This window comes from Astatotilapia calliptera, chromosome 23 (assembly GCF_964374335.1).
Source record: "Astatotilapia calliptera chromosome 23, fAstCal68.1, whole genome shotgun sequence".
Taxonomy (NCBI): domain Eukaryota; kingdom Metazoa; phylum Chordata; class Actinopteri; order Cichliformes; family Cichlidae; genus Astatotilapia; species Astatotilapia calliptera.
This window is the reverse complement of record NC_137443.1, coordinates 3,139,023-3,161,249: the sequence shown is the minus strand read 5'-3', so window position 1 is coordinate 3,161,249 and position 22,227 is coordinate 3,139,023. Positions and strand designations below refer to the sequence as shown.

The following is a 22,227-nucleotide window of genomic DNA, read 5'->3' as shown; positions in this document are numbered from 1 at the left end:
TACAAGCAAAGCAAATTGTTTGGAAAGTACATATATTGTTTTCCCACAGGCGGACCACGTTTGTAGTTCTCTTGAATCAAACACAGACCTGCCACTTTTGTTTTTTGGGGGGTTTTTTAAACACAGGCCCACAGAGAATCGATGAGCCCATAACTGAGTCAGGGACAAGATAAAGACTGTTTTGCAAGTGATAAAAGTTTGGAACTTAAACAACACGAGCTAACACAGAACAGGCTGACCAAGCAGTCCTGGAAAACAAACAAACAGCTGGGCCGAAAGTCCCAATGCAAATCGGGCATCCGCCCTTTTGGCTTCGCCTGCTGAGGTAACTCAAATTAGTTCCTAGAAGTAGTCATTCACTGTTAAAGGGGGCAATGGAGATATAGCCATGTGCTGTTGACATGCACACACGGACACACAAAACACACACAAACCCATTCATCTCATGCTGCGACCAGGCCGACCTGACCTCGTGAACTGAAGACAGATCCTAGAAAGAGGACGACACTTACACCAGCTTTCTGGATCCTAGAAAGACAGTCGGACTTACACCAGCTTAGCAGCTAGAGTGAACACAGACAGTCTGGTCTTGGGGTACCGTATCACATGAAAAACAATGTGTTCCTTGTGGTCATATACAGAAACATAAAAAGACCAATCGGGAAATGAGAAGAAAAATGCTAAATGACAAGAAGCGAGGTAGTGATAGGATTAAGCTTCTAAGCCATAGCCATGCTAACGGCTTTGCTTTAAGTTAACTGCTAAAGTCAGGCAAGCTGCTGGTTATTCGGACATGATGCTAGGAGGTAGCACATTTAGCACAACAAAACAAAGTTTTCAAAAAGAAGGATTCGCTCCCTCAGAATAACTACACCGTACCCCTTTAACTACAAGAGGCATTTGACGATTTTCCTTTAATCTTCTAAAAATTATTCTTAGCTATGATTTACTCCACATTGCCAAAGCAACTAAAATGTGAAAATCAAACAACAGAAATATCTTTAAAGTTAACATGGGATCAAATTTATTTAAACCCAGTGCTTGGTTGCTTTAAAAGTTCCTATAAACTAATCGCTGTTTCAGACAAGGAAAATCATTATGAAACCATATGGTGGCTCCGGTTTAATGCCACATCTATCAATTTGTACTGGACTGTTGAAAAACATGCAAAACTGCCAGCATTTATTAAGCTATAGTCCTGTTGTTTGTTTAAGTTTTATTGAATTGCTCCTGATACTAAATAGGCAACACTGTATTTCATCAACATAGCTGAAGCTCAGCATAATATGGATTTAATCACAGCTTTGTCGAATGTCCTGCGGTGCTTTTAATGAATGATCAGAACAGAAAGAGCCAATAATAAGCATAACCATGAACATAAAACACTTGGACTGCCAGGTTTGAAAGTCGGTATTAGACTATATTACTGTCCTCAGACCATACTTCCACCCAGGCCAAGAAAATCCACTGAACAACTTTAGTATTTTCAGAAGAATTTGTTTCTCAAGGACACTCAAAAACACGAGGGTGCTCTAAAATGCACAATTTGCAGATATACATATTCTCTAGACAGAGAAGCCACTTAATGGCTCACACCAATGCTTCCCACACCTCTTCAGGAAGGATAGAAAGGAGAAAAAAAAAAGGAAACAAACACATCACTGAGGCTGTTGATGGAAAGGTGACAGGCAGTGTGACACAAATGGAGAAAGAAAGCGTGATGAAGAGGGCTAACAGGAAGGGACAAGTGTTGAGAGATAAAGAGACAGTGAAGGACAAGGCAAAGAGAGCTGGAAGCATCCTTTTAAACTGAGTGACAACCCCGCTGAACTCATCTGAGAATTCAAGTGAGTCACTAGTTCTAGATCCCGATCTCCAACTGGAAAACCTTGTACCTGCCACAACTTGTTAAAATGACCCAGTGATGATAAAAGCAGGAACTAATCTGTTAGCAGAGAATATCCTGGAAATAGATTTAAAGATGCAGTTCCTTGTTTAAAAAAATAATTAAATGTTTCGTTATTTTTTAGCAAGGGATATATACAACATGGGTGAGAGAAGAATATATATAAAAGAAAAAAAAAACGGGTTTAACGATCTGCAGATGCAATTGCCATGAGAGTTGTTGGTGTCTCCTCGGAAGAAAGAAATTCAAAATAACTTCATCAAAGAGTGCACAGGGATTAGAGGCATTACTCAAATGCATCTGTGCACCACGAGCTTTTCATGCTCAAGCTTCACTTCTGTTGAAACCCACAGAAGAGACGCGTTGCATCGGAATGATTCCACACACACACACACACACACACACACACACACACACACACACACACACACACACACACACACACACACACACACACACTAAAAACAAAACCCAGCTACTCACAGTGACCATAACCTATTTCCGTTCCAGGGCTGCCCCCACTTCCAGGTGATGCCACTGGATGCCACATGTCTTCAGGCCCTAATGGTAGCGCTGGAAGAACACGAGTCGCTCAGGACCAGGTGTCAGACTCAAAGTGCTGGCTTGGTGGATGCTCAATCGAGCACTTTTCAGAGAAGAACGGGACGGAAGGGTCGGCGTGTAGAGGGAGGGATGGGGGGGCCTCCGTGAAGAGCAAAAGAGGCGGAGTCCAACAGCGCCGGTTATAGGATTACCCAGATTATCCTTCCCCAGAGATCAATCCCACAGGAACTGTTTGCTGCCCGACTGCAGCACAAATCAGCTCCTCTACCGCCCACTCAACTCATGTTTCTCCTCTCTCTTTATCTCCCCCTCTATCTATACAGAAACACCTGTTGTAGTGGTACAACCAGGAGGTCTGGCCAGAGGGGGGCGCGGTTGGGGAAGGTCATGGTGGAAGGGGTTGTCTAAAAGTACAGTACAACCAGACGTTTCCAATTACTTCCTCTAAAAAGGGTTCAGGGCTAAAGAGCAAGGGAAGACAGTATGAAGACACTAATACAGTCCAAAGGTTATTATATGTCAGTAACATTTCTTCACTACGTTCTCCTTGTTTTTTTAAACATCACAAATTCTCTTTCTGTTTTGCAGGTTTTATAAATGACGTGTGTTGAGTGGGTGACAAGAAGTGGTCAGAGGTTGAAGTTCTATTTTGTCTTGCCAAAAATAACTTAACACCATATCACGCTGTGAAATAACTGTGCCAGCATACAAGCTTAAAGGTATTGTTAGCAGCATGTTCAGTTGAGTCGCCTCTGTGAATATGTTCGTGTGTTTAACAAGTGTGATAGCATTCCAGGAAGTCAGGAATTGTCTTTTTTAGGTGTTCTAGGATAGCCAGGAAAACACAGGGCAAAGTGAAAATCCAGATGCACACACAGGCCAAAAATATAACTTAAAGGCAGCGAGGAACAATACATGAGAAATCCTGAGGGAAGCTAAATAAACCATGCAGAGATGGATTTGATCTGCAAAAGTAACCCTTGGTGGAAGACTGCGTCTACTGTAGCAGGCTTTTAAATCAGGTAATAATTTTTAGACTTAAAAATATGCATGCAAGAAGTAGATGTTCTACTTGTTTAGTGATGACAGAGGCAAGGCAACATGTTATTATCACCACAAAATAGACCAACCCGTAAATGTTAAAGTGTTCCTTCTAATTTATCCTTCTTCAGATATTCAAACTGAGATATGGCACCAGAAACTTCCCATTTCTTGTGTCCATCCATTTGCCTTACACAACTCAGAGCCTTCTTGCGCAGACTACCCAGCAAGTGATTGGATCGACTACACAGTGTTTAAAGGAGAACCACTAGTAACCATATACTCTCAGTGACACTCGTTTGGCTTTGTCCTCCTCCCGTGACTCAGCGGCCCGACACATAAGAGGAGAACATGACGGAAGAGGAGAAACGCTAGCGTCTCTTTAAGAAATCCCAGAGGGAGAAATTAAAATAATGCAATCCTTCTGAAAAGCACGCTGTGTTATATTAGTGTGTCATGGCCCACATAAAATACATGAAATTAACCCCGAGAGCCATAATTAGTAATCACAGATGTATTATGGTTTGTTAAGGCGCGGGAAGAAGATAATTGGCAGCCCTAAATTTAGGCTACATTCTTAAATCTAAACTTCTAATAATGTAATCAGCGTACTGTCCCCTCAGGAGAAAGGTTTCCTTATGGCCTGCTCTCCCTGCCGGTAGTGATTTCTGACAGCACTGAGGACATAATCATGTGGCATATTCAGCTGTGTAGACATTTATAGGAAAATACAGTGGAAAAGCAGAAAAGAGAAGGGAAATTATGCTACATTAATGTGTGCTTCTGCTACATGTTGATGCTCTGTAGAAGTGAGACAGGAGCAGCACACTAAAATGGCACTCTCAAAGCATTAAAAATAACCAAGCGAGGTTTCCAGCATGTTCTTCATGGAGAGGTTTAATGAGATCTAATGTTCTTAGCTGCTACCTGTTGCTGCTATTTGTGCACCCACAGGACAAAAAAAGCACCATGAGAAATATTTTGGCTGCTCAGTCAAACTAGCATCTATTGAGTTATGAACTTGGGCTCATTAATCACACTCCTATAATAGTATAAATGAGTTCCACAGTGCTTAAACTTTCAAAGCCTGTGCTTGTTTTGGAACTGACTCCACATACATTATTCTGTCAACATGGGAACACATCAGCTAGTCTGCCGACTTGGCCTGCAAAGCCAACGGCCAATTTTCGCAGCTTCCTGTGTGGCGAGGATATCCAAACAGCGGATACTGGAAATCCGGGTCAAACCTTCCTGTTCATTTCACAGGTGATTGTATGCACACAACTGAAGAAAATGTTTAAAAGTTATTGAAATGCAAACAAAGTTGCCTGAACGTGATTGGTGAGAAGAACTTGGGGCTACAAATGTAAAGCTAAGAAACTTCCAGCACCTTTGCCTACAGAGTCAGTTTACAACTCTGTCTAAAAATGTGCCTAGAACTCAAGGTTATGGCTTCTATATGCCTGTTTTGTGCAAATACCAGTAAATACTTAACTGCAATTATGAATGACAAAGAAAGACAAAACAAAGAAATAATTCACATCATGCACGTAGTAAACTAGGGAATGTTTGGCCTATTTCCAGTGGAAGATTTTAACACACATTTAGCATTTTTTAAATTAAATTGAAAAAAAAAAACTGCACAAATCCACAAGCAGATTACTGCATTTTCACTACTGAATCCTCAAATATTTTCCTGTGTGACTATTTTCTAATTCTTATTTGATTCCATATATTTATTACTATTATTCACTGCACTCCAGCCTTTTTAGCAGAGCAGTAAGAGTGAACCACTCTGCATTTCTCAAACTAATAGTAGCACTGCTGGCAAACAGTTTTCTATCAATTAAGTAATCAAGTAATGTTCCCTCTAGGAATAATATTGCAGATGCATCAACAGCTTTAGTTCTGTGTGCGCAGGTGCAACTTAAAGCTTGCACACACTGAGAAGTGCTGTTGCAGGAAATGACAATTTATTGAATATCAGATGGAAAAAGGAGCCAGATGTTAAGATGCCTTCCAAGCAGTGAACAAATTAAAAACTCAAATTAGATAGGTTGTTGAAATCAGAAATAGCTCAATGCATCTCATAACTAAACATTGCTTTAGCACATGAGCCTTTGAAGGTTCTCTGCTTGATTAAAGCTGGAATTAAATCAAGGATTTGACCTTCTTCACTAATGACTAATTACTGGCAATTAGCCCAGAGAATGGCCTCTTTTTGCCCCCTCTTTTCCCTCATCCTGCTCTCACAATTGGCACCCACTCAAACACACAATCAAGGCAAGCTGACTATTTTACGCGGAAACACAAATACGCACACGCTCACTTAAAAAGTGCCTGAAAATAAACCTTTTGTAGGTATTGTGTGCTAATGAATGTGTGAACACAGGGGTACTTCATGTCTCAAGCTGGGATCCTTGAGCAAATACCTGCAAAGAGCCACACCTTCTCTACCTGTGTGATGTATTTAATTCTGCAGCAGTGGGAGGGGAGGAGGTTTTATTACTGCAGGGACTTGACAGTCAAAAGGTAAAACTCACATTCTTTAAGTCACGTGCCATCACGGTCACAGTCTGTTGTAAAGGAGTTACTCATACAAGCTACTGCGCAGCTGTGAAGAATAGGCATGGGTGTGTGAATGTGTGTGGGTGTCCTCCTGCTTCTGTCTGTGCGTGCACTGGGAGGTCAACTGTTGATCCCTAGGAAGTGATGAGTTTTCAAACCACCCCCCTCACCCCCATCCATCCCCTCACCCTGGTTTCAATCCAGTTCTTCTTTCTGTCATGACCTCCCTGTTGTGTGAGCCAAATAAGTTCTCACCGTCAAATTTCCCAAAATACGCGCTCATCAGCTTGTCTAGAATCACTTCCACTGATGGAAAATAAAAAAAAATGCTGAAGTGCTGAGAGAGAAAAAAAATGCTGATTCTACTTTAAGCTCCGAGCAGGCCTGCATCAAACCTGCTGAAACATAACAAGTCTGGGAAAAGCCAAGAGGAGGAAGAGGTGGATCATGAAGCAATCTGCACATAATCACCAGACTGTTTTTTTTGACTCCACACTGCTTCGCCTCAGCTTCACGCTCCTGACAGATTACAAAGGGTGACCATTTTCAAGTCAGAATACAAGTACTGTTTATGGCCCTGTTTTCGTACGTGCTTTGGTGCATCCTAAATCATAGCTGTGAGCCAACACATAGACAAAACAAGATTTGGAATGACTTTCAGTGGTTGTGGTTTTCATTTAGCTCTGTGGCTTTACTACCAACATTCAAAAGCAAATGCACCAGAAGAGGAGGATTCAGCTAATCCTGGTTTATGAGAACTACTTTAAGATTTATTCATAATACATTTTTTCATACCAAAAATTATGACTATTTCGCGTTTAAGACAGACCTCTAGCCTTTGCGGGTAGTGAGTAATGCTACAGCAGCATTACTGTGGAGAACAGACTCTCTGTTTAAACAAAGACCAATGCAATTTTGGAAAAGAACAGTGTTTAAATCGCACTGTGGAACTTCAATGCAGAAACACGATTGGCTAATATCTATTAATATCTAAATCTTAGGATGCCATTACTGCCCAATCATAACAGATCTTTAAAGAGAAAGAAGAAAGAGTTTAGCCCTGAGGGACTGCTCCATTACTTCTGTACACTGTGGGTTTCTCTCAACACACTCTCCTATCCAGATGTCATGTCATTCCCCTGGGAGCCACATTCATTATGGAAACAATACTCAGCCCCTCCAAATGGTGCAAAGATATCTGTGATAGCATAAACAGGCGGTACAGTTTTGCCTTCAAAGAGTTAGCCTGCTATTAGATTTTAAGGATAAGTGTGTGTGACTTAATGAGACTATATGCGCAAGCCTATTAGACCACATTTGGTTTCAACTAAACACTTAAATGGCACAGGGTATTTCTGTAAGTAGTGTGTCCCACGTGTTGCTCCAAGACGTCCTATTTCCTTGTCTCAGATGATTTTAAGCGGCCACAAGAAGGATAACAGAACAAATCCAATCCACTGGTTCAAGGGCAAAGTCACAGAGTCAGATCAGACTTCAGCTTTACTGAGCAAAATCACATCACGCTGTCATTCAGCTGAATATGGCCACGGCGGTGACCAGGGCGCGTCTAGCACGCTGCACTCCTTTCTACCACAAAGAGGGAGCCTATAAGTTTGTTTATCAGTGGAAATCCGCCATTCCTCTGCGCAGTTGAACGCTTTTCCCCTCTCTGGATCTGACGACCTACCCAGACCAATAAATTGTGTTTCTGTCTCAAACTGTTTAGCAAGAGACGCGCGACAAGCACCATAAATTACATAAGCGCAATTAAAGTGCCAACCTCTGACCTTGCCCGACCGGCACAGCCATGATCACCTGACTTTTGCAGTGACCGCATCTTTCGTTTCAATTCGCGCTGTTCTAACGCGATTATTTAAGAGCAAGCGTAACAACAGGATCCACACACAGCAGTTGGTGGTTAAAGTCCGAGAACACTTTCGCGCACCGCTTGCTGACTGGAGAGAGAAGACGCCATAAAACAAACGCGCTCGCCGCTGAAGTCACAACAAAATGCAGCGGCTTCGCGGGGAGCACCGCAGCAAGATCGGACCCGGGCTAAAATACGCAAGAGTACTCACTGAGGTGTAGATATGGATCATTGCTGTCCATACTGCGCGAGTTGTTGCGTCGATTTCCTACAGTCGGTGCTGCTCCGCATCCCAGCACATTCCTCTCCCAGCCCGACTGAACTCTCTCTGCAAGGCGGCTCTACACAGGGGCCCAGCGAGGGAGGGGGCGGCAAAAACAGGGCTTCTCCCAATGACAACAGTGGTCGATATCAAGCTCCAACACGATCATGACGAAACATCTCTCCTGCAGCGACACTGTGTTGCAATATTTTCATAGTAAAATGTTACTTTGGCGACAGAAAGAAAGAAATAAGGTGTTTTACAGTCTACACGTTGTCTTCTTCCTATTTATAGGCAGCGTAATCAGATCAATCTTTAATAGGCCAATGAAAATAAATCTAGTCGGTCTAGGAAGGGAATGCAAGCTGGATTTTATTGATGACAGGCGATATGTTTGGGCATGACAACCAGTTTAAATACAATAGGTAACGTTATCCTTATATTTTAAAATAATTGCTCCACTGACTTTAGAGTCTGTAGGTCTGTACTTATCTGACACAGATTCTTTAACTTCTTCTCATAAAATCACGCGATTTAAAAAAAAATTAGCTTTATTATTTGCAGCCTACACACAACTCCAAAAACAAACACCTGCTTCCAGCTCCTAAATTATCCGGTTTAATCTGTATTTGGTAGGTTATTAACTCCAATTAAATATCTCATTTGGCTTTGCTTAAAGCCTATTAAATCTGTGACTACAGCCTATAACAATTCCAAATGCAAAACACTCTTTTTAATCTCCTGCCGTCTTCCTGTGAAGGGATCTCTCCAGTGTTTACCTAATTGTTTAGTGTGAGTCCTGGTCTGGGTACCCCCCCGGAGCCCCCCCACACACACCCCTGTTCACAGTGCGGGGTCATGTAGGGGTGAAGCTCCCGGTACCTCAGAAGGTTATTTAGGAGTCAAGCCGCACTGAGGCATTCACAGTCTTGAACTGCAGAGCGGGCAGACGCTCCGTCAACGCCCGGCCGCTGACCACTCAGCGGGCCTTTGGGCTGCCCCGCTAATAGGACAGGCACCCCGGCACTCCCGTCCTTGTAACAGCGACCCATAAAAGAGCACAGGAGGATGCTAACCAAGATGAATGGGATTTTTTTCTCAGCTCATTCTACACTAATCAGAGCTTTTCATTTGTTATGGCCTTGCGCCAGCCCCTCAGCGCAGCCTTCCATTAGGGCCAGATAACATATAAATTCATTAAAGTCAAACAGAGGCATTAAAATGGTCATTTGTCAGCTCTCTCTTTGTGTGTTCCTAATGGTGGCACATGGTTCAAGGCATTGAAATGATTTTGGTAGGGCTTTTTTTGCACTCTGGCTCAAAAAGGGGGGACGTGGGAATTACATATACACACACACACATATATATACATATATATATATTTATAGATAGATAGATAGATAGATAGATAGATAGATAGATAGATAGATAGATAGATAGATAGATAGATAGATAGATAGATATAAGAGTCTGTGTGTTTATATGTGTATTTTTTTTCTTTAATGAAAATTTTGAAATTCTAAAAACATATGTTCCTACTGGTTTTTATGCTTTATTAAAAAATAAATTCACATTATAAAAATCTGCTCAAATCCACATGTATAGTTTAAAACCTTTTTTTAATCTATCATATTTTATTTATTTATTCATTTAATTGCCTAATGTTTTATTTTGGGGATCATCTAATCCATCCATCAACTTCAGATCTCATTCCCCACCCACCCATCCTGCTCACACACACACACACACACACACACCCATTCAAGCCCACTCAGTGAAGCAACCCTTTGCACTAATCCCTTTGTATTCACAGCCCCATTCCCACCAAACTGTCCTAAAGCCTAATCCTAAACCAAGCTCGACAAAGCTGGGCTACCTGCTAACAAGTCACAGTGCAGCTAAGAGGCCAACCGAAACCTTAACCAAACCGTCTGTTTAAGTCACCTTTAATCACCCCTTCGCATGCATTCATGTAAACAGCACCAGCTTATAGGTGCGTTCATTTTTTTCAGTCTTTCACCATTCTTTTGGCCCGCTTCCTGTATTTTCCCTGTTCCTTTCTGCATGTGTCCTTCTCTGGCTTCGGGATAGAAGTTCTAGCTGCGTCGTCATGGGAGATGACTCTCTCCATCTGCCTCCGCAGCCATGAGCCCATCTCCATCACGCTTTATCCGAGGGACTTCCACCACCCCCACCCTCCTGGACCCCTCTTCACCATTCTGACAACCCCTGCCCCCTGCTCAATAGCCTACATAAGCCTGCGATGATAAGTGTTCTCCCTCTTTGTGCGGGTTGGGATAAGACAATGCCACAGAGCACTACAGAACATCATCCATCTCATAGCTCATCAATCTGGCAGACAAAAGATGAAATGTAGCTCAAAGTCCCTTTCGCAAAAGGGGTTTTCTCTTTGCTTAGAAGAGGCTTGTAGCCCAACTTTCTCGCTCCTTTTCACTGCTAAGTAAAGTTCTTCTCCTCATGGCCACAGAGGAGGAAAGTATGGCTGTCTTTTCATAAAACACCAGTGCATAATTACAACTGCACAAAAACCCAATCAAATATGTAGACACAATTTCAATATCAAGTGACAGATGTACTCAGTGGCAGCAAAATTATCTTTTAGGCATGAAAAGCCTGACTGGAAACATGCTGTTAACTCACTAAAGCATGAGGCCTCTGCCACATTTATAGGAATTTGTTTTGTGGTAAATGCTAATTAAAGCCTGCTGTCAAATAAATGACACCATCTACTTTTGGTTCCTTGATTAAGTTTACATTGTCTCATGGCCAGCGTGGGGCTCTTTGTTCACTCACTGTGGTCTTTGTTTTATTTATGTGTTTATTTGTTTCAGCAATACATTCCTAACAAGATACTCCTTTTATGAGTAAATGTAAATTTACTTATACAGCATTTAGATCCATGTGAACAATAGTGTGTTGTTTCACCTCTTTAACCAGCATGACAAATAACAAGAGCATCAGAATGTAACCACCAAAGCATTAACTGTAACAAATTACAACCAATAAATTGAGTATAGTAACGTGCTGTAATCAACTTTTTCTTCTTTTTCAGTCATCAAGTCATCTGACTCGAGTCTTGCTCTGTTGCTTGTTTCTCATCTCATCTGAGCAAAATCCTGTTAGAGAAATCATGGGCACCGTCTACATCATAGGTGTCAAACTCTGGCCCGCGGGCCAGATTTGGCCCGCAGCCTAATTACATTTGGCCCACGAAGCCATACCAAATTATTATTAGAGCTGGCCTACTGGTATTATACAGCTAATATATATATATATTGTTTAGTATTAAGCTTTGCTTGTTCTATATTCAGTTTTTCAGCAAAACGTGTTTGAGTCCATAAGAAAAGATTCATTCTTATATCTGGAGGAATAAATATATTTCAATAAATATATTGTTCCAGTTTTGAATTTTGGCCCATTGTGTATTTGAGTTTGACACCCCTGGTCTACATCTTCCGTTATTGGTCTAAATGGAGTTTATTTAACCCTGTTTTCAAAAGTGTTTTGAGGAAGCAGTACGAGAGGAAACTTATCTTGCATTTAAAAAAAAGAAAATGAACTGAGAGACAAGAACACAGACTGAAAACCTTTTCTGCTTAAAAAAATGGCTTTTTTTCTACTTACTGATCTACAGTACAGTGAAACATCCTAAGCTAACCCTCGTTTTCCTTTATGTTGCTAGGGAAATTAGAAGCACTTACAATGATTTATTGAAATATGTTTCAATATAAATTGAAATAAAGTATATAAGGCAAAACCAGAGTTTATGCAATTCTAAAAGGCCTGAAAGTCAATATGTGGTATGACCACCTTTATAATCCACATGGCCTGAACTCTCATAGGCAAGCTTTCTTGTAATTTCTTTAAGTAGTCTTCAGGAAAAGTTCTCCAGTTTTTTGTTTCACTTTTGTCATCTTACATTGCTTCAATAATTTTTTGGCATACATCAGCCTTTTCTACCCATTTCCCTTCCTTAAGAATGGCTTTATGACAGCCACTTCTCCACTGAGACCATTTATGGTGACCCTTCAGTGAACAGTACATGGATGAGCTGAATGGCTAGCATCTCTCTGGTACTGATTTTTTTTTTTTTGGTCCACTGTTCCTTTGTCCATTTTCCTCAGATTTAAGGAAACATTGCACACCATGCTGCAATAACAACCCGTTGTGCAATTCTAATAGCCAGTGGGAATTATTTTTATAGAGCAAAAGTACTATTTTATGTCTGTCAAGTTGTGCAGTCTTTAGCTTTTTTTTAATGAATTCAACTCAAGAGATGGAAACAAAGTATGTGTTTCACAGGCTGCTAATAGTAAAGTAACAAAGACTGGTTTCATAACGGGTTATTGTTTTATTCTAAGGGATTTTGTGAAGAATTAACAACAAAAAAAGCTTGTTGTGAGTGTGTTAAAGTGGTCATAATATTCAAATAACATAGTGTTCCTATTCTGCTGTGTGTTATTTATAGTGGCAACATACACTGTTTATATCAGCTGTTCATATTTGTATAAAATATATGTAACTGCTTTTCCTGTCCCAAAATTACACAGGGCACCCTTAATTATCATCATTTCTACTCTGGTGTTCATTTAAAATTACTACGAATATTTAAAAAAAAAATGTATTAAGTCTGTTTCAAACTTTAAAAAAAATTAGCAGAGCATCAGCATGAATGGTGCATTTCAGACAAAGGGAGGAGATGTGTTGTAGCAGCTTGTACACCAACAGCAGCAGCAATATGACCAAAGCCTCTAATCCATTTTACACAAATGTTCTGTTAAACCATTCAGCCAACATATCAGGTTAACCTGTTAATCTGCTCTTTGTGTCTGGCTCTCAGGGGCTTTTCTCACGATCAATATTATAAGTCCCAAACTGTCCACAGACTCCAAACAGACATGCTTGCATTGTTACCATAATCAAGACACCACAAAGTTAGCATTTTGAGTTCTGTTAATAGTAAAACCCTAGACTGGAACCATAGAGAACTATATCCTGCTAAGTAAACACAATATACTTTTAGACGTAGATGACCTCAATGTAAGTCTCCACCTTGAAGTATTAGGTTAAAACCAGTGGCTATTTCTTGTTGAGAGAAGCTTCAAACCAATCCAGCAGGGAATCAACCAGACCACCTCAGGTTAATCTCACTACGACCTGAAATGCCCATGAAGGATTAAGTCCAGTGTACACCTGCCGCTGATTTTTAGCACACAATGTCACTTAAAGTGACTGCGTTATTTTAAAATCACAAATTATAAACATAACTCTTAAGAGCTGATTAATTACCCGCGTTATTCAACGATACATAAATCTCTGATGCAGGACTGCTTAGAGTTTAGCTACAGAACTGATGACCCTTAACTTGTCCATATTTGCAGAGCACATTTTTAATGTCTTAACATGCTTTTTTTCCTTGTAAAATTGGAATGATTTTATATGATCTGATTTACGTCCACCTCTAAAAATAAAGTTTTACTTACAAAACTAGAAATAGGACTGAAAATGCACTCTAACATCTAGCAGAGTCTATGCGTGTCCAGCTATTATTGTAGCAGATATAATCTGTGTGAAGAGTTGTGTAGCTGTCAAGGTGTGTATGTGTGTTTTAAAAAAAAGCTTCACACCAAGATGAAATCTCTGACACTCAAGTACAGTTCACATCAGAATGGACCTGCACAGCAGCACAGAACCCCAGGAATTGGACAGAGTGGATAGATTCTGTCCATGCAATTCACACCTCCTCTGACCATTATTACAGCCAAGTTTGGTTGTCTTAAGAACGCTGCCCTATCAGTAGCTAGCTGGGGTAAAATGACCAGTCTAAACTGAGGAATCTGTCTTCAAAAAAAATACCTTTATGTGTTTGTTTGTTTTTTAAAATTTCTCTCCCACAAAACTGACTCTGGCTTCAATAAGACCCAACATATGGGAAGTATCAGTGAAAATCTGGTCTGATTAGATATCACTTTTCACCTTATTTTTTGTGTTTCTGACAACTCTCATGTGACTACCATGTGCATGTGGCCTTAATGACTCATGGTGAAACATCATCATGTGCATGAGGCAAAAGGTTCCAATGCCTTGCCTCTCTGTCAAAAAAAGAGGGGGGAAAGCGAGAAAGCTGGCGGTGGATGTCAACTTAAAGTAAAGAACTTTAAACTAAGACGAATTACTGGGAAGAATACACTGGTGTCTACCACAAAGCAGACTGCGTTTTGTATATACACTTTGATGAACAAGATATTTTTGTCTCTTAAATGACCCCTTATGACCCCTTGCCAAAACATTACCTTTATTTAACCATATTCGGCCAATACAGGATTTTTTCGGTTTTTTTAAAACTGCAGAAATGCAGGTGTAGTCTTTAAAATTACTAGTTTGCTTTAGAACTTAACATAAGTGACTTACTCAACTTCTGCCTCATGATCTCAGCTCCTCCGTGTCGACAGAAATCAGCGTTTGAACACTAAACATTTCACGCCGTACCGTGGAGCCTGCAGTACGATCCTGCTGCCTAGTGGCGCAGTTAGGAACCACAAGCTGCGATGTAAATTTTCCAGCAGCATTAAAACGGTTGCAATTTGTAATACTTTTAGTGTCTTTGTTTAATGTCACTGTCGCTCTCGCATTGTTTGTTGTTGTTTTTGTTCATTTTTTCTTCCTATATATGTGTGTGTGTATTTATATATATACATGTCTTACTTGTAATTCTTTTAAGATCTCTTATTTTGCTTACTGTCATTTAGATAGCTATAACTCAGTCTTCTGTTCTGTGTATCTGTTACTTTTTTTCTGTTTTGAGAATCAGAGAGCAATAAAATAAATTATTACAATAAAATTCCCAGCTGCGCGCCCATGCTCGCTGCGCGACGGGTCCCTCGGCGGCACCCGTAGACTGACGGTAAAGTCAGACGTGTATCTAAATGGGAAGTTCATCCCTAAACAGCCGCTTGATCAACAGTGGTATGATCGCGCTTTGTTACAGTGTGATAATATACTAATGAATTCAAAAGAGGATGTCATCCGACTTAACGTTAGACTTCGAAAATCATCGGCAATACCCTGCGATGGATAGTGAGGCAGGCATCATCTCCATCGATCAGGAGGGAGAGTGGGGTAAGCAACAGCGGAGCTCACATATTCTAGAAAGACCTATAGAGAGAAGCAGTGTAGCTGACCCAGGATATCAACAGAGACAACACGTATAAAAGAGGAGTGTTTATAAGTCGGTTGTTTTAAAGACACAAGTAGGAGGTTTATGTGTTGTGCTTGTTGTCACACTCCTAAGTCTAAGTTAGCCATTTAGCATTAGCCATGATGCTGTGATGATGTAACAGCAGGTAATTGGAGTTATAACCAGCACTGTAACTGGAGACAGGGCACACTTCACACTGCATTGTCTGATCATTATTACAGATATGTAATACTAAATATTGATAATATATAAAGTGCACAACTTACCCTAAAAAAACAAAAACACGAAGATTGTAGTTTTTTTTTCTCATTTTTACTGATTTATTTTAATAATCGCTTTTAAGGTCTCGAAAAGTACAACTTGTTAACAATTTATATATTTATTGTTATCTATTATTATCATTATTAATGCTATTTTTTATTAGGTTACTAATAATAGACTTGCTGTTTGCACTTACTTGTGTTTTATGCTGAATTGTGTAATAACCCGAGGAAGAAAATGTAGAAGAAACAAATAAGATGTTAAAAATGAAAGTGAAACAGATTTGTTAAAGTGTGACCATAATAAACTTGTTTGGCCTGTTAGAGTTTATGCTTTGAAAAAGACAAAAAACAAAGATACATTTTTAAGGGTACATTTTTTGGTGTTAGTAGTTTTGTCTGTAATTGTGTTATGCTGTGTTGTGCGTGTTGAGCATGCATGTTTTTGTGGCACAGTCTGAACTGTATTGATTACTTTTCCAAATTACACATTGCCTGTATGGGCTATTTATTGAATATGGCAGAACTAACTAAATACAGTAAATTTGATCATACCAGCTTGTCTCTTTTACTGGCAGTTAACCGCAAGAAAAAAGCAAAAGCCAAATGTGCCACTTACTTATTTTGAAGATATTTTTTGTAATTGTTTTGTAATTGTCTTCTTCAATAATCTCATGATAAAGATTTCTAATGGAAAGCAATTGTCTGTGTTCTGTTCTCATTGACATACAGACTTAAGCCTGTTCGATGAGCTGGAGAAACTAGGCGATGAGCTGCGGGATGCAGATGAGCTGCTTGAGGCTCTTGATAATGCTGGCTATGTGAGTAACTCATCCTCTTAATATGCAAATACACGGGGAAGTGAAAGATCAGCCCAGTGGAAATCTGAAAAAAATTGACTGTGTGGTGCTGAAGGTAGAGCCTAAGATGGCTACAGCCACATTTTGTTATGCAAGGATAGATCATGCACCAAAAAAAAAAAAATTCCACCTACATCGTGCATGCAAAAAAAATACTGTAGACTCAAATAAATGTCCCAGAATTCAAACGTGTTTAATTTTATCGGCTATAAATGACACATTGATTGGATTTCCCTACATGCATTTGCTTCCATTCTGCTTTCTCAGGAAGTCCATTTTTTTCAAAACCATATGTTTGATTTCTCAGGCCAATGGTGTTCCAGTTCTGGACTTTGACATCGACATTCCTCCATGGAATGAAATGGATACATGCAGCATTTCCACAGGTACGTGGTGTCACACTGCAGCACAAAATAAGGACTATATAAATAAATCTAAAAGGGATATTACTCAGGGATAATATAGCTGTTTTACTACATGCATGTAACATTGGTGCGTCATTATTTTTCAAACTTGTCCACCATGCAGTAGGTTTAATGGTCCAACAATACAAAAGTATTGAATGGTTCAATACTTGAGAGACGCATTGGCTTATGCTGAATAAGACTCGCACATATTGCCCATTGTTTCCATGTCCTTGTGCATCCAGATGGTGAGGTGAGCGTGGACTCTCTGTCACCTGCCCACACTCTGAGCTCGGTGCCCTCTCCTGCCTCAGTGGAAGCTTTGTCTCCGTGTTCCTTGCAGGTAAGACACGGTTTTCAACTCTTTGTCCTTCCTGGTTTTTCTGCATTTGAATTTCATTTCCAATGCAAATTGCACTTTGTTTCACAATGTGATTATTTACATGCTTGCCCCTCCTTTGAGCAGTTGCAGCAACAAAAATTTTCATCCAGATGGCGTTCAAACAATGACAGCTGCTCTTTCCTTTTGGATGGTCATGCACACACTTGAGACACTTATTACCAAAAGCCTTAAACACCTTGTCAGATTAATAATTTGCCATCCATCTGAAATGTGCTCCAACGTCTCGTTAAAAACAGAAAAAAAGGTGCTGACAGCTTCAAGCATATTAGCATAATTTAGCAGGCAGATGTTTTCACAGCGTGTCAAAACAAGGACAAGGGTTACATCTTTTTCTGGCCTCAACACAGTCTGCACGCATTTGTCTGCTAAAGGAATCGTCCTGACTTCTCCAAGGACACATTTGTCTGCTGGAGTCTTTGACTCTATCTGTTTTTATCTGGCGTGCCTTGAGCACACATAGAGTACAAATGGCTTCACAAATTAATTTATAGTGTCACGGGTGAAACGTATTTAAACAGTGATGTGACTACACTGATCATGTCCTTGAAGATACACGATCTAAATCTCATTTGTTTCTTCATTCAGGATGAGGCCCTGTCTCCACAATCGCAGCCGTCTCCTCTTTCAGTCTGCTCAGAGTCCAGTGGCTTTTCTGAAATCTCTTCCCCACCTCGAAAAGCTGCAAAGAGGACCAATCAGGTTGTACGAGGTGAGGCAGCTTCTGCCACCACACGTCTGCTAGCTATTCAGCTTTTCTCAATATTTAGATATTTGATTACTAAAACAGGGAAGATTTGCTATTTTTGCACCACAGTATGGGTTTGCAAAACTCTGGGATGTCGAGTCCTGAAAAAAAAAAGTCCTTTAAGAATAACTTATAACTGTAAATGCATATTTGTTTTCCTGAGCTTAGGATATTTATATGAATACCGTTTCCTTGTCTAACTACTTCCATCCCTGTCCTTTGACATATGCACACATGCACACCAGCCAAGCCAGTGCAGCCGGTCAAGAAGCCGATTCAGATTGGCCCAAAGGTTTCCATCCAGCCCAAACCACTGATTACAGCTGTGCCATTGGCTCAAGCAGCAGCTCCCATGCAGGCCAAGACAATCATCATCCAGCCCCTGCAGACCACTGTGCTCCCTGTGGTAAAACCAGCTCCAGTCAGCATCAAACCAGCACCCCCTGCAGGTCAGGGCTCACACTGCAACACATCAAAACATGCTTCTCCCTCCCTGCACTGTATTGCATCAGACCAATGCATTAGTCATATTAACTGGAAATTTGATATGTCTTACTCATAATACTTTGTAACTCATAATTTAGAGATGATATTCAGGATTATGTTGTCAGTGCTACTGAATCTTTTGTAAGCAATAATTTAATTGTTGTATCTTTGCCAGTAGGTGGTGCTTTAACAACAGTTTTTGCTCTGTGTGAGGCTGTTTCTCACTATTTTGCTTGATGATCAATACATAAGAATGAAATTAGACAGTAGATTATCTTAATCAAAATATGTCCATATTTGCCTAACATTTGAAAAAAATATGCTCTTTTTAAATCCTTATTTTTTAATAAATAGCCGAACAAACTTGCTTTCTAACCAAAAAGTGAGACTGTTTATGGGCTGCTATGTGTTTCGTGCATTAGAGTCATTATTGCTGTTGTTTCTTTCTGGTTTAGCCTTTCTGGGTGACCAGTCAGGCCCTCTGTGTTTGTTACATCAGCAGCATCTAAGCCAATGTAAATACTTATGTCATTGCTTGGGTCCCAAATGGGTGGAGCATCTGACCTCTCTCGAAGTGAATTTGAACTTGGCTCCGCTGTCTGCCTTGTAACGGCCAAGATGGCAGATGGTTAAGGCCAAGACATTCAAATGCAAAGCCCCAGATGGAAATTTATTCAAGCGTGCTCAGTGCTATGAAGGGTATTGTTTTATGAGCTCATCAACATTCGCAGCTGAGGAGTAAACCTCCTCAGCAACGGGACGATTTGAAAAAGGAAAGAAAGGAAATGAAACTGTTTATTGATTATTTTCCAACAAACAAACATGCTGAACCAAACGTTTGACGTTTTTTTTTAGGCCTATGACTTCTTACACATGGTGAACTTGGGCGCAGGACTTGGTGTTGGCACTGCACACATTCATTAGCAGAACTGGCAAACGCTTGCACAATTAGCATTGACAGGTTTAGCATTAAAGGAGAAGGTGGCAGGGTCAGCTTGATGAGTGGTTCCTGGCACACCGCTCTGGGAGGCTTCTGCATTAGTAAGACCTTAATTTATAGTGACAGTCTTGCATTATGTTTTCCTTGTTTATTGCATTTGAGCTATGTTGTACTTCAAGTGTGGGGACACGTGCACATTTATGTCTGTTTAAGCTGATAAGCATCACAAACCTATCACGGTGGAATGTGCAAGTTTAAGACCATGGGTCAAGATGGCAAACATCTTCTCCACCTGTAATTTAACAAAAAAGTCCTGTTAAAGAGAAGGAGGTGTATGTGGGTCACCAGAGGCAGGGAGGAGTTTGGAGGAACCTGCATCTGCATCATTTTTACAGGGCACATTGGGCTCATCTTTCTTTTGTGTATTGTCACTGTACAAGACGAAGGCTGGATGAAAAAATAAATGCGAAAGCAAAGTAATCTTCATTAGTCTATGTTAATCACACAATAAAAATATGATTAGCGTGGTTAAGACCTTTAATTTGAAAAAGCCTGTGTGTGTCTCTCTCAGGTCACCCTCTTTTGCTGTCTCAGCCAAGCCAGCTACTGCAGATCCAAACACCACAGGCCATCTCTGGGAGCGTGGTCACTATGCCAGCACTCAGCCAGGACTGGTCTGTACCCGTCGCTGCTCCACCAGTGGTTTCGGGCACACTTTTGACCCCATCCTCAGAGGATGATGTGAGTTCTGAGCATTCTCTAAGAATCTTCTTTTATGAGAGTTTCTATATAATCACCCAACACTGAGATGTTACCACTTCTGGTTTAAAAGCTCTTATCCATAAAATATACAGGGAAAAAAAATTCTTTCTTATTTTGTGTGTCATGATTATTCATCTTTCTCTGTATGCTGACTGTTAACTTGTTTTTGTGGGGATTTGTTGGGTGTTTACTCTAAAATCAGGTGCATTAAATGCAGGCACATGTGGTGATATAAGTATAAGTAGTATAATTCTTATTTGTTCCACTTTTCATAGACAGGTTACAAAGTGCTTTACAAACTATACAGAGTTGGAGTTAAAAGTAAATATAAAATTAAAAGAAAGCACCGGAGTAATATATCTGATTATCGTTCAGAGCAAGTTTACCAAAATAAATAAATAAATTACAAGCTTGTAAAACATTTTTATTTTTACCCTGTGTGTTTTAGAAGCATGCAGGCCTTTAATGAGTATTTCAACGACAGTGGAGGAGTATCTTAAGGATAGGTAGGATTTTTAAGCTCACGAAACGCTGTGATGGTCGTAGTCTTTAATTTGCTACCTAACTAGCAATGTGCCCAAGTTATTCACAGGAATAAATGGTGCCTTCAACACCTGTGTTTGTGTGCGCGTGTGTGTATCGACATGCAAGTACTTGCCTGTGTGCGCTTGCATGGAGCAGCATTGTTATGCATCGTGAGTGTGCGTGCAGTTGCTCACTTTGTGATGCTGTGCTCCGGGTGTTTACGCTTGAACTGGATCCTGTCCAACCCAAACTCCCCCATTTAAACCTTTTTTTTTTTTGTATTAATTTTAATCTCACAAACCATTAACTTTGATTTTTGGCTAAAATGGTGGAAATGAAAAAGCATTTATAGCTGTTGTTTATAATAATGAATCCATTTTTCCACACTGAGAGAAAAGTTATTACTCTGCATGGACCATGCCAGTCACCGAAGACACAAATTGCTGCTTTTTTTTGCATAGAGAGTGAGTACCAGGCACGTTCATTTACTTTATACCAGGGGCACTCAAAGTGCCAGTGTAGGGAGCCAGTTTATGATGGAGGGCTATAGAAATCCACACGTGAAACACTTACTTTGCAATGTCACTGCTCAGAGGGTGGTTTGTCTTGGTGGTTGTCATTTTTGTGCGAGTTTTGTAGTTTTGGAGGGTTTTGTTTTGTTTTGCGGGTTTTTTAAACCACTGATGAAGTGGCATTTCTTGAAACCAACTCTGTTTCTTAAGACTTATGGTGGCTAGAGCAGAACTGAAAGTTACATGAACTTTTTCTTATGCAGCTCTTTTCTACTCTACATGAGCATTTGAAGTGCTTTATAGAACATGCATTCGCACAAGCACCTTTTTCTGTGCCTTGCCTCTAGACTAGTGCTTTCTCTCTAACGATCGCATACACCTACACTCTGGTGAATGCATCGGGAGCAACTCAGGGTTCAGTATCTTGCCCCAGGATTTCTTGGCATGCAGATCAGTACTCTTGGGCAACGAACCACCAACCTTCCCATTAGGAGACCACCTACTCTATCTCCTAAACCACAGCCACCCCTAAGAAGTTAAAACAGAAGAAAACTGTTCCTTTTGTCTCATTTTGCACCATTATACATAGTATGAAATGTAGAGAATCACATTCTTTCTTTGTTGTGCGCAGGGGCCGAATAAAATGTTAACAATGGCCACCATTTGTGACCACAGACCACACTTTGAGAACCGTGGCTTGAGACCACGTTATGATCTGAAAGGAATGATTTTCACTTTGTAATCAGAGATAAATCTTAAGGAATGCTGCAGAGCACTGAGACGACACAAACATGTAAAAATACAAATAGATGATGAGTGTTTTTTTTTTAAATTTGCTACAGTAGAACAGATTAGTTTGAAAAGGACGGGACATTGCTTTCAGTATTAATGGCAGAGGGTGTA

The 22,227-nt window shown here is 40.3% G+C and overlaps 2 protein-coding genes across 4 annotated transcripts in view; one reads left to right on the top strand and one right to left on the bottom strand.

Annotated features, from left to right (window-relative positions):
• rxrgb (retinoid X receptor, gamma b) overlaps positions 1-14,671 on the bottom strand; it is a 30,930-nt gene extending 16,259 nt beyond the window's left edge. The window contains exon 1 of one of the 3 annotated variants that reach the window (XM_026158468.2): positions 14,641-14,671. In XM_026158468.2, the coding sequence (XP_026014253.2) occupies positions 14,641-14,656 (16 nt within the window). In that variant the 5' untranslated portion in view covers positions 14,657-14,671. Of the gene's footprint in view, positions 1-2,389; positions 2,571-8,157; positions 8,399-14,640 lie in introns of those variants that run through there. The other 2 variants (XM_026158467.2, XM_026158466.2) reach the window with 2 other exon arrangements.
• A 128-nt stretch (positions 14,672-14,799) lies between these two features.
• atf6 (activating transcription factor 6) overlaps positions 14,800-22,227 on the top strand; it is a 28,948-nt gene continuing 21,520 nt past the window's right edge. Inside the window, exons 1-7 of the mRNA XM_026157723.2 lie at positions 14,800-15,348; positions 16,420-16,508; positions 16,855-16,933; positions 17,197-17,294; positions 17,940-18,063; positions 18,345-18,548; positions 20,097-20,266. Coding sequence (XP_026013508.1) covers positions 15,249-15,348; positions 16,420-16,508; positions 16,855-16,933; positions 17,197-17,294; positions 17,940-18,063; positions 18,345-18,548; positions 20,097-20,266 — 864 coding nt within the window. The 5' untranslated portion in view covers positions 14,800-15,248. The remainder of the gene's footprint in view (positions 15,349-16,419; positions 16,509-16,854; positions 16,934-17,196; positions 17,295-17,939; positions 18,064-18,344; positions 18,549-20,096; positions 20,267-22,227) is intronic.